We start from the raw sequence: 13,329 nt of genomic DNA on the forward strand, positions 1-13,329 counted from the left end.
ACTGACAATACATTTATAAAAATAAAATACAATACAATACATATGTAAAAATATAACACACGATAAAACATTATCATACGAGTACATGGAAAAATAAAATATTTTACATATCGATTCCACCAGCAAATTGATCATTGTCCGAGAAATCAATCAGAAAATCTCTAGCATCAAAATGAGATGAATCACTCAAAGAGTCACTATGTTCAGTAAAGTTGGTCTCCTTTTCTTTACCCTTTATTGATTCTTTATAAAGTTTACAAAGGTGTTCAGGGGCTCGATAAATATGGGACTAATGTCCTGGAGTACCACATCTAAAACAAGAACTTTCAAATCTTTTTGAGTGATTCTCATTAATACTCATATTCTCATGATGCCTTTTCAATGGATGGTTTAAGTCGCTCTTTTGAGATGAGCTATAGAAGTAACCATCTCGATTATTTTCAAAATCATGGCCGTGTCCACGTCCACGTCCACGACCACGACCTCGATTTCGTCCTCGACCAAAATCTTGTCTATAACTTTGATTTTGGTTTACAGATTTAAATTCATTTTTGCTTACGACATTTACTTCAAGAAATGCCGTTGAACCAGTGGATCGTGCCTGATGATTACTCATTAACAGCTCGTTATTCTTTTCCGCCTCAAGGAGACAGGCGATCAGTTCAGATTTATATTCGATGCGTGAAAAGTGAAAAATATTTTTTCAAGCATTTCCAATTCAGTAATCTTGTGCCCACAAAATTTCAATTGCGAGATTATTCTATACATCGCCGAGTTGTAATCACTTACTTTTTAAAAATCTTGGAATCTCAACATATTTCATTCATCCGGGCAGTAAGAAGTATAACTTCCTTTATATGTTCGAATCTTTCTTTTAATCTCTTCCACAAAACCATGAGATCTTTTTCAATTAGATATTCACATTTAATCCCTCGTCGAGATGTCGACGCAAAAATATCATGGCTTTTGCCTTTTCTTGTGATGTTGATATACCATTTTCTTTTATGATCTCATTTAGACCCAATGACTCAAGATGCATTTCTACATCGAGAGTCCGTGACATATAATTTTTTCCCGTAATATCAAGAGCAATGAATTCGAGCTTTGCCAAGTTTAACAAAGTGGTACTAAAAAAAATTACGATGTATTTTATTATTTAATGAATATTGCAATACAAAGTAATGGATAAACAACAAGTACAAGCATTCGAATTCGAGCTTTGCCAAGATTGATATGGTGGTACTAAAAAAATTACGATGTATTTTATTATTTAATGAATATTGCAATACAAAGTAATGGATAAACAACAAGAATAAACATTTGTAAAAATAAAGAAAGCACATGAGGAGGATATTCTCCGATAAATACAAGACTCGTGAGTATGATAACCAAAATAATTAAAAATAACCTTGAGAAAGCCATCTTTTTTTTCTTCGAAAATTTGATGAAGAATAATTGTTTAGAGAAGAAGAGAAAGTTGGAGTGATTGAATGTGTTTGTGAGATCATATTTATAGGGAAAAAACTAGCTGTTTTGTTACCGTTTATGACCGTTGGTGTACCAAAAAAATAAATGTATGTATTTGTATAATTTTATGGTAATAATATGATGTATATAATATTAGTCATGTTTAAATAATTATGTATATCATATCACATTATTATAATGAGGTGTCATAAGGTATTTTGTGTAAAAACTTTATAGGCTTTTATACTTGTCGTATCCCTTACCGGGAGTGTGGGATGTCATCTTAACATTCTCCAAGAATTTATAACAAGTTTTTTTGAAAAATTTATTTTTATTATTTCTGATCTTTATTATATAATAATATTATATTATATATTAAATATATACACAACAAATAAATAAACAGTAAAATAAATATTATTACTTTTGTTACCTTTTTCTTCTGTTTTGGAGCTTGGAAAAATATGGAGGACTTTTACGGCTTCGTGCTGATATCGTGTTATGAAAAAGTAAAAATTTATGGTAAAAAGTAAAAATCTCAAACTCTCAAAAATTACCAAACTACACACTTTATAAAAATTCTCTCTACTCAATTGTCATTTTCTTCATAAATGAGAGATTTATTTATAGAAAATTTTTGGAAATAATCCAAAAATAATTACATCTTTATATTCATCATCACACACTAATTTTAAATATTTACAACTCTTATTTTCAACATTCAACTTTCTTATTTTCAACATTCAAATATTACAACTCATATTTTTCAACGCTCCTATTATTTTTCAACATGTATAATGTTTTTATAAAATAAAATTTTATAATGACAAACATGATATTGTAATCATGAAAATAAAATAAATACATCCAAGATCATTTGAATAATTACTTGATATCAAAATAGGTCACCATAACAGTGACTTTTAAAAAAAATTCATTAATACCAATTATTAAATGTTTGGTTTAAAAAAAAAAAACAATCCACATCAAACCAATAAAAGCTATATTCCAAAAATCTAAACTTGAAATATCGAAAACATTAAACAAAAAAGTCGAATTCGTTCAAATTAAATCCATCCACCAAACCGGACATTAGTTAGCACCTTATTTTTAAAGGTACTTCACTTCAAAACGATTATCATGCGCTTTAGATCCTAATAAGAACTGTGTGTCATAGCAAATAAACTTTTTGACACCAACACCACATTTGCAAAGCACAGAGCTAGAAAATAATGTAAATCTGAAATGAAGAACTGGCCACAAGAAAAACAAATGTTGATAACTGTTTCTACAAACATTGTCAAATTGGTAATTTAACCCTTCTGTCATTTAGTTTGAACCACCCCCACCGAAAAGAAACTTTGTATCTAGTTACATGCGATATTCAGTTTGAGAACAGATTTTTGCACCGAACCGTTCATCTGAAAAGCGAAAATTCAAAGAACCTGATGTGGGGAAAAAATATAGAACCACAGGTCAGGTACAAAACTTGAGCATGTTATCTTAGCTCCGTGTCCTATTTGCTGCCTTTAAATGCTGAAAGAGAGAAGAATGACCTTGTTGCTGAAAGAATACGTAGAAGATAATATTAAAATTTGGAGATAAAAGAATGCGCATCATGGAAAACTATAAGGGCGAGAAACACAAGCGACGAGCAAGCTGACCTTTGGTAGTGGTCACAGAAGCTGAAGCATAGCCCTCGTGAAACTGCTGGGATAAACTCTGAGAGTTGGATTTGCCAATAATTGCTTCAGCTGAAACACAGTTCATTGCATTTATACAAATATATGAGATCCCCACTGATATAAATGAGAGAACAAAAAAAATTATAATTGAAATACAGAATATGAGGAAATTGTGAGGCGCATAAAGTACCGGGATGTTTTTGGTAGCTTTCATAAGTAGCTTTTGAATGTCCATTGTTAATTGATTGGAGGGTTGCTTTTTTCACCAGATTTTCAGCAATTCTTTTATTTACCAATTTTGAATCCTCGGTGTCTTCCTCTCCTTCGGAAAATACAGTCGGACTCGACCAACCAGTTGTATTTAAGTCATTCTTACTCTTGCGAGCAAACTTTAGAAGCCTCTTAAATCCCTTAGGCACATCTTTTTGGAAGGACATTGGTGGAGGATGTTCAGCATTGCCCCAGTCAGTGATATCAGATTCATTGTTTTCATCGAGAAGCATTTGTGACAGAGAATGACGAACCCGTGAATTTGATGTGTTAACTGGGGCTACAGAAGCAGGAGATCCCATTTCAAAAATGTGGCCATTGGATGTACTGGAATGATCTACATTTTCCTCTATTTCGACCCAAGCTGAAGGCGAGATGGCAGACCCTTCTTCAATATCAGCTTCTAGTTCTCGATCACTCACCCTATCAATTACATGGTCATTGGTGGAGTAAACTTGGGTAAGGCTCTCCTTGTCTTCACATTTTGGGGGGCTTGTAGCACAGAACTCAGGTTCCATCAATGTATTGATCTCTGATTCTCCAATTTCATTCTCTTGATGCTGAATCAAAGGATCAGAAGAATCGGAAACTGACTTATTTTCCTCAGTTGGGATTGGGTATGAAACAGTCATCAATGGTTCTTGAGATTGCAAGGATGCTTTGATCTTTGAGACTGGATTAATATTGGAGTTAGTTCCAGAGCCTTTGCGAAGAAAAGGCTTCGATTCCAGTGGAACAATGGTACTCTTCTTGGTAACCTTGCTGTATACGCTAGGTTTTGCAGAGGAAACAGGATTTCCAGGTGCAGTTTGAACTTTGCTTTTCGTTGTTTGGATCGTTTCTGTTACAGAGTGCTGCTTCTTATAAGTAGTGCTTGTCGTGCTCTTCGTCATATTGTTGTTCGATTTTACAGGCCTTGGCTGTGTTTGAGGTGTCTCTGCTTTTTTGCTCGACCGAGAAACAGATGATATTGGATGTGATTTACGAGCTTGCATGGCACCAACAAAAGTTCTCCCGTTAGAGACCTTGGTGGGTGACACTGCTGAAGCCCTTGGAGATGGTGCTGATGGCCATGATTTACGTGTGGTGGGCAGAGAAGATGCTTTTAGTGAAGTTTTCTTAATACTGCCAATTTTTGGAGACTCTGGTTTTGGTACTTCAGGTTGAGACACATTTTTCTGTGGCTTCTGGTGTTTCTTTACAATTTGCTTTTTACCAGCATCTCTCGTGTTTGCGAAGGCCAATTCTGATTTTCTTGAATCAAGAACCTGTTGCATTACCCTGAACTGTTTGTCTTTCTCTGCTTTCCTTCTACCAGTTTCTCCTCGAAGTTTCTCGTCCCTCTTTTCCTTGTGGTCATAAAAGCCAGCTCTTTGTTCATCTGGCAAGCTTCGCCTTTTGCTACTATTGGGCACAGCAGTCCTAAATTTCGTAGGCTTGGTCTGTACCATCTTTATCATCAAATCATTTAGTTCTGCTTCAGTTTTACGATTCCATTCAGCCAAGGCAGCTTTTTTCTGGTCGTTAGTCGATTCGATCGGAAGAGTCTCCTCTGGCGCAAATGCTAGACCACATTCTGTCCCTTCCGGTGAGTTCAGTTTCACATCTATGTCAAAATGCTCAACAGGAATATCTTCAAAAGAAACACCAGACTGAGCTTCAGCTGCTGGTGAATTATTCACAATTTCCACATTTTTTAGATTATTTTGGACCTGAGAAACATCTTCTAAAACAGATTCCTCGTGGTACCTTGAAGATTCGTGACTGATTCCACTACTCCATCTTCTCAGTACAGATTTATTTCCACCACTAAATGCATTGGACGATGGCCTGGCATTCTGAATATCCCCAATTTGATCCTTTTGTTTACGTTCAAAAAGACTTATAGCATCTTGCACACTTATTCTCACATTATTCTCAGATTTTTTTAGTGCCTCTTCATGTCCTTCTTTATCACTATCAATTCCATCTGGATTATTAGGTAACACCAACCTTTCTCTGGCAGGAATATAGTTGAGATTCTTGATAGATATTGCGGTAGATCTTCGAGATCCAGACCTCCCAATTTGTATCCTTCGCATTGGAGATGCTGACCTCCTAGGTGAAGCAGATCTTATGAGAGAGCGACTTCTTTCCACTGATGTTTGCTCTTCCTCATTTGAGAAAGAAGATTCCTCATGGTCTGATGAGCTTTGTCTCTCCATCTGTGCAACTTTTGCTGGAGAAGCACCATATTCTACTGGTGGCTCAGAAGCTAATGATCCAACACAATCATTATTCCCTTGGTTTGAAGAGATTCGATCGCTCTCCAAAAACTGTGTGCAGCTTGAAACAGGAGCCAACTGATCTCGTACAAGTTCTATGTGCTTGCTCAAGGAATCCCTGGAATGAATATATGTGCATTTGTATTCATAAATAATTGAGAAACAGAAGAGAAGATAACTCTTTTGAATTGACATGACTTTAATGCAAGCAACCTATTCTAGAGCAAGGAATACCTCAAGTATATCGATCCAAAATGGGTAGAGAACTTCTCTAAATCAGTCATTTCCTCAACAGAATATCGAGAATCGACAGCTTGATCAAAAGCAGCAGTCAGTTCTCCTCTTAATGCAGTGAGCCTCATGTCCATGGCTCGCAGCAATTCATTTCTGTAACCAACCAACAGCTCATACGATAGAATATGACATTCCTTAATTACAAGTAGCAGCAGACAAACTAAAAGACATACTTGGAAGCATCTGATCCTTCAGTCTGCAAATATACAGTGAACTGAATAAGTGTATGCAAATGTGTATGTACTAAATCATAATTGATGCAGTACGCATAGCATCAATACCAAAAACAAATGAAAGAATATTATAACATTACCTTTGGAGTTGACGAGGAGCCATGAGATGAGCTGCTATCTGCCAGGACAAAAAGGAAAAAGTGAACTCAGTATCTTTTCGACTATGGTTAAATGCTTTAACTTTCATCTGAATGGAGTGGTAATCTGAATGGAGTGGTATTGCATTTTCTTTGTAAGTAATACCATAAATTAGATGCTCTTGACAGCACAAGTCATGCATGTTATAAAGGTAACAACTTCACGTGAGAATTCTTGTTAACAACTGCAATGGAAATACCATTCTATAAAAAGTGATCAAACTAACCTGTTTTGCCACTTTGGACCTCAGATTCCATATCCTGAAAAAAAAAACATGACAACTTACTTTTACTTACAGCTTAACTCAAGGTCAAAACAGCTACTTTTACCTTTGCATACAAAGAAAGGTGAAATCTTCGGGCTTCCTCCAGCTGAGACATCTCTCTTCTAACGGCATTGGTGATGTCCAGCATATCAGGTGAACAAGTTATATGTAGAAACCTAGTTACTGACTAATCAATGATAATAGTTGAACTCTAAAGAAATAAACTACCAAAGAAATTAAAAAAATGATTTCCAAACCTTTCCAGTGTGGACTTTGTAAACCATTTTAAATCACGTGGGTTTTTGGGAGGTTTAAGTTTGTACTTAGCATCAGATCCTTCTGAATGCAAAGCATTGATTTCAGCTGAATGCAGTAAAAGATGCTCCAAAAGTCCAGATGCTATTTTATTCTCTTTCTTGTTCACATAGCACAGACATGCCTCATACCTTTATATAGGAACAGCAAAAATGTAATATTGACGAGGCAGATCAAAGCGCAAGAGGTGATAGCAGTGTTCTACGCGCCAGCCGACCACACCGAAAAGTGCTAGTCGGACAGCCTAGGCGGCAACGATGCCTAGTCAGTCCTAGGCTACCGAAAAATTGCCTTTTTTGGAATTTCTTCTTGAAAAGTTTTTTGAACTTTTAATTTAAATTAAAAATCAAATTACAAAAAAATAAAAGTAATTTTTTTATAGACCTTAAACCAAAGTTCAGCAAGAAATACAATTTGTTGTCTTGCCCTAACACACCAAACTTCATCTCATTATGTTGATACCGTGGAATCCACCTAATCCCTACGGCCGCCTAGGCCCTGGCTGGTACAAGCACCTAGCGAATTTTAGAATCTCGCATAATAGATTGCAAGAATTCCGATAGGCAGTTTCGCAAGTAAGTGAATGTGTCAATCAAGAAAAAAAGGGTGTTTCCCAGTAATCACTAGGGACATTAAAAAAATACAGATAAACTAAGGAAACTCATAACCTAGTTAAGAACACTTATAATAAATAAAATACAAAGCAATCGCACATAAACGACATGCAACATTGAGATATTCTTTTGCAAACCATTGCATGCAATTGAATAAGTGGTGGAAATATAACCTATTTTGGCTTGGAGAAATCTGAAACTCGACGTAGTCCAATGGCATGTCAGCATCCATAGCAACATCCATCTTCATGAACAAACTGACCAAAGAAATTTAAAATTAGTACTTTAGCCAAGATTTACAGATGCAAATTATTTCCACCTACAAATAAATTTTGATGACCAAAAAAAGGAAAGAGAGAGAAACCACCCAGGTTTTACCAGAGTTTCTAATTTTTCAGAATCCTAAACTCTAATTCATCAAACGACATAATCCTGGTGGCAAAATCACAAATTAGAACTGTTGGACAAGCATTGCTCCACTTGAAAATAATTCATCACCGACAAGATACTATTTATTAATGCAAACGCAGATAATAGAAACATGAGGTATGCCAATACAAAGCAATCGATTTTTTGCACAGTAACACAAGCACCATAAATATCTGAACGGAATAATGCTACTGACCTTCCACATTCCAAAATATATTTCACAGCCTAATCGTAGTAAAACAAATTCTCCAACAGTCACAGAATAACACCATACGCTACACATTCTACAGAGAATAACAAACGGCACAAAATGTCCCCGCTACACCCATCCAAAACAGAAACCGAACCGTCCAGAATTCGAATTCAAAATTTAAACTTTAGGAATCAGACTGCATATCTACCTCTCAAGATCAGATCTCGATTCCAATAAAGGAACAAAAAATACAGTATTACAATGACACAGCAATATCCAAATCCATCGGAAAAATACAAAAAAAAAAACATCAATAAGCAACAAATTTCAAATCCTACTACCACCCACAATGCGCTAAAATAAAACTGCATAAAATAACAAAAAAACAATAAAAATCCAAAACCCGGGAAAAAAAAAAGCAAATCGAGAGTAGTACTCACTGCAGACCGAGAAACGGAGCTCAGGGTAGTTCGAACTTTAAACTACCCAAAAAAAATAATAACACACAGTGAAAATGAGATCTCAAACAACAGCTGAAAATTCCAAAAAAGTATTGATTAATAATTAATTCGAATCAAATAATTTAGCATTACTTTATCTCATTGTAGGCGAATGTAGAGAGAGAAACCTGAAAAGTAAGCAGGAAGGAGCCTTCAGCTTTGAGTTGCGTGTAGAGAGAGAAACTGGTGCAGGATTCATGTTTTATTTTATTTTTAAAATTTTTCATTATATACATGGGGAAGTTGGTGAAAAATCCCCAATGAAAACATTTCTTTGGGTTCACTCCCTACCCACAAAATTGTGGTACTATGTCATACAAATTGTGGTACACTTCATGTGGAAATGTGGTACTAAAAAAGTACCCAGGGACTGAACACTAAAAAAAACGACGGCTGGGGACTGATCCCCAATTTCCCGTATATACATCGTTAATTCTAAATACTAGTTATTCTGAACACACGATGCGTGTGTACAGTTTTTTTTATCATTATCATTGGACTAAAGTAAAATTTGACAAATTATAGAGGGACTGAATTGATATTTGAATTGTTGAAATAAAAAAAATAAAAATAAAAGTATGTGTTGAAATTTAAAAAAAAAACAAAAAACAAAAGTGTAATATTAGTATCATATGTAGGTAAATTTGGAAAAAAAAAATTAGTGTCTTTCCTAGATGATTACTATCATGTCCTCGACTTTAATAAAATAGAATATATATAATTTGATTTGTTTTTTTTAACAAATATTACAAATATATTTTCTATTTTATTTTTATTTAATTCATTAAAGTTTTTTCAAAATTTATTATAGACATATATTAATTAAAAAAATGTTATTAAGCGTAAAAATTGAATTATATAACGAAGAACAACCAAAAAAATGAAGTGTATATAATTAGGAAGGAATGAATAATTTTTTATGTTAATATTTTGAGATTTTTAGTCGGTGATTTTTAATTTTTTTTAAAAAGGGGAGAAATTATGACGTGTGTGAAGATTATAACGAAAGACATGGAAAGTTGGTGAATTTAAGAAATTAGATTAGATTCGATTATTAATCATTGGTGAGCAAGTGGTGTAGTAAACGAAAGTTTAATTTTAAATTATTCTATTTGTTAAAAATACGGAAATCGACCTTCAATCTCCAGCCGTCGTTTTTTTTTTTTTTTGTATTTAGTCCCTGAGTACTTTTTTAATACCACATTTTCACCAACTTTCCCTTAAAAATACAGTATTTGTTTTGATTTATGACTTCTTTTGGGTCATCCACACAAAAATATATTAGATCGAAACATAAAAAGTTTTGTGAGACGGTTTTACGAATCAATTTTATGAGACAGGTCTTCTATTTAGGACATTCATAAAAAATAAATATTACTTATTACTGTAAATATGGAAATAATTGACTATCTTACGAATAAAAATCAGTGAAACGGTGAGAGACCTACTATTAGTTAGGTTATTATTACGGGCTTATTACTTTTTTTATTTCTAATAATTTAATTAATACGCTATAGTGATATATTGTATTGTACTGAAATTTTTGGTATACCGTATTGACATCGTAGCGAAATTTTCGGTAATTTCGGTATATATAGCATATCGATTTTACCGAAATTGTACAATGATATCGAGATTTCAGTACGTTATCGGTATATACGTTTTATACCCAGAAAACTTTATATTTTTAAAATTTTATAAATTTATCGTTAAAAATATTACATATTTTTAAATTTTTATATCTTATTTCGGTATTTTGATATTCCGGTATATATCGAAATTTTCAAATTTCAAAACATTATCGTACTGAAAAATTCAATATCGTTACCGTATCATACCGAAATTTTCGGTATACCAAAAATTTCATAAATTTGGTATTTTTTGGGTATGATAATTTCGGTATACCGAAAATTCAGTTATTTTTCTACCCCTAAATACGATTGCGAAAACGATTTCTTTAGGTATTAATATATATATTTGAAAGTATTTAAAATAACGGTAAAAACTTGTGTGAGACGGTCTCACGGGTCGTATTTTGTGAGACGAATCTCTTATTTGGGTCATCTATGAAAAAGTATTACTTTTTATGCTAAGAGTATTACTTTTATTGTGAATATCGGTAGGATTGACTTATCTCACAGATAAAGATTCGTGAGACCGTCTCACAAGAAACCTACTCTAAAATAACTATGAACTATATAGTATTTTAAATTAATGAATACTTAAATTTGAAATTGTTATTGAATGTAATTGCACCCATCCAGCCTGAATATAAGGTTGCATTTATCCCCAAAAAAAATATTATATCTTTCAAATCCTGAATTTGAATTACAGATTTCAAATAATTCAATCTGGACTATAAAATAGAATAAGTCACGGTTTCATCGGTCTATATCCATGAGACAGATCGATTTAATTCATACTTATTGTCAAAATTAATATTTTTGACAGAAAATGTAATATTCTCTCATAAGTATGGTCGGCTCAAATATCTATTTTACAAAATTAATCACGTGATATTGTCTCAAAAAATATATATATGTATATAATGTATTCTGACATATACTAAATCAGCAAAAAAAACTAGCCCCAACTATACATGAAAAAAAAATATTATTATGAAACAAACCCAAATATAGATTATTCCACATATACTAAATCAACAAAAAAACTAGCTCTAACTAAATAGAAAAAAAAAATTAAAATATTATTCTGAAACAAACCCAAATATAGATTTGTCTCATTTTAAAATCATTAATAATAAAATTAAAATATTATTTTGTTACGTAAGTTATAATTTAATTATGAACTAAAATTTGTTGGCGTCGATATAGACATTAGACTTTTCAGAAGAAGTTAGTCATATATAACATCATTTTCAGTTCACAATTCAAAGATCGGTTTTGTCAAAGTTCTTGGGAACGTGGTGGCGTCTCCAATTAAAACTGGAATTATATTCTAAAATCGTCATTAAAAAAATTGGTTTATTTAATTATACATAAAATATAAAAATGAAAATAAAATTTCTTAAGAAAAATAAAATAAAAAAGTGATGATGTATAGACTATTTCTTGCAAATAACATGCGTAGCCATCGAGAAACCCAGTTGATTCCATCCTACGTGTAGGGATACAATCAAGGGTCCAAATTTAGCCACACATACATGGGGTCCACTAATTTTTTTAAAATCACATATGTGTGTGAATCTTGTCCATCCAAATCATGTGGGGGCAGTGCCCTCACATGTAGCATCGAAGCTACCGAGAAACCCTACGCGATTGCGCTTTCAATTTACAATCCGTTTAAACTTAATGTAATGTTGGGAATAATAATTGTCTATATTGGGTAGAACAAACGAAACATTGTATTTGAGCTCTTATACATTTTAAAAGATTTGTGTTACATCATTACCATTATCTATTACTTTTGAAAAAAATTACCATCATCCATTACTTTTGAAAAAGCTACAACAGCTCAGTTTTACAATTAATTAATGATCTTCTTCTCAAAATCATTACAAAATAAATATAATATATGAATAATTTTTTTAAAAGAAAATGATTATCATTTCTTTAAAGAAACCAAAAAAAACACTAAATAAAAAATAGATAGATGTGAGATTGAGTGCTTGTTATTTTATTAAAAAATATAATTGATGATAATTGTGTAAATATTTTAAATCATACAACAGTCTTACATCACGTTTTAATCGCTTTTATGGCAAAGGTACGTAATTGTTGCATCCCAACTTGTAATTTCATGTAATTGAACTCATGATCTTGGATTTGACAACAATATCTCAAACATAATATTTCGATCTATTTCTTTTATGGTAATTCCCAACACAAGAACAAATTCCAATTTTTTAAAATTTATTAAAGGTAGAAATTAACTAAATGGAATGGTCCAGTGGTGAGGCCTATCTTAAACTAGTGGAACTACGGGCTGCAAAAAGTGTCCACGGCACTGGGTATACGAGTTATTTTTATTATTTATTTTATCACAATTTGTATTTTAAAGGGAACTAATCTTAATATATTAACCTGCATAATACTATTCATAGAATCTTCTGTCTTTTATATATATATATACACAACATTTAGCACAACTCTGTGTAGTTTCCTACCTTATGATGTATAGTGAAGAAGTTTAGTTTTGAAAATAATACATGAGAGGGTCGTAAACCTTGATTATTTGATTCAAACATATAACATATTATTACATAGTAACATCCTGCAGATGAGGAGAAACTTGTTCTGGAAACACAACACAAATAAACTAAAATATTACAAATTTTATTTTGAAATAAAAATGAAGATGTTGAATGATGTCTCCATCTTCCTTTTTGTGTTGATATATATCGAAGTCTTGGTAGATTTGAAATCTGCAAACTTGTGAGCTTTGCCAGTTGTGACTGAAAATATCTTTTAGTTAGTGTACCACTAGTTAGTGGTATGTCATGTTATGGTGGTTGAGTGGTTCATCTTCCACTAATGGAGTGGTTGGATCACATGCCTTCTTTACATTTGTCAAGAAATCTTTTTCTTTTATATGGTCTCTAGGGAAAACGTGACTTGTGTGAACCTTCACCACTTGGACTTATCGCCGCATTATGTTTTCGGTCAGATCTAGGTCAAAAAACGTTCGTGAATTCTGGTTCTT

The 13,329-nt window shown here is 32.8% G+C and overlaps 1 protein-coding gene across 1 annotated transcript; it reads right to left on the bottom strand.

The window, feature by feature from the left end:
- Positions 1-2,697: 2,697 nt before the first annotated feature.
- Positions 2,698-8,861, bottom strand: LOC140976576 (uncharacterized). Its single transcript, XM_073440812.1, has 12 exons — positions 8,796-8,861; positions 8,608-8,649; positions 7,719-7,789; positions 6,874-7,062; positions 6,681-6,792; positions 6,578-6,611; positions 6,294-6,331; positions 6,154-6,176; positions 5,921-6,073; positions 3,343-5,804; positions 3,132-3,221; positions 2,698-3,030 (listed from the first exon to the last, which is right to left on the bottom strand). Exons 3-12 carry the CDS (start codon positions 7,787-7,789, stop codon positions 2,984-2,986), a joined length of 3,219 nt encoding a protein of 1,072 aa, XP_073296913.1. The 5' UTR covers positions 8,608-8,649; positions 8,796-8,861; the 3' UTR covers positions 2,698-2,983.
- Between the last annotated feature and the right edge of the window lie 4,468 nt (positions 8,862-13,329).

The sequence above is a fragment of the Primulina huaijiensis genome, chromosome 5 (genome assembly GCF_012295235.1).
Source record: "Primulina huaijiensis isolate GDHJ02 chromosome 5, ASM1229523v2, whole genome shotgun sequence".
In the NCBI taxonomy this organism is placed as follows: domain Eukaryota; kingdom Viridiplantae; phylum Streptophyta; class Magnoliopsida; order Lamiales; family Gesneriaceae; genus Primulina; species Primulina huaijiensis.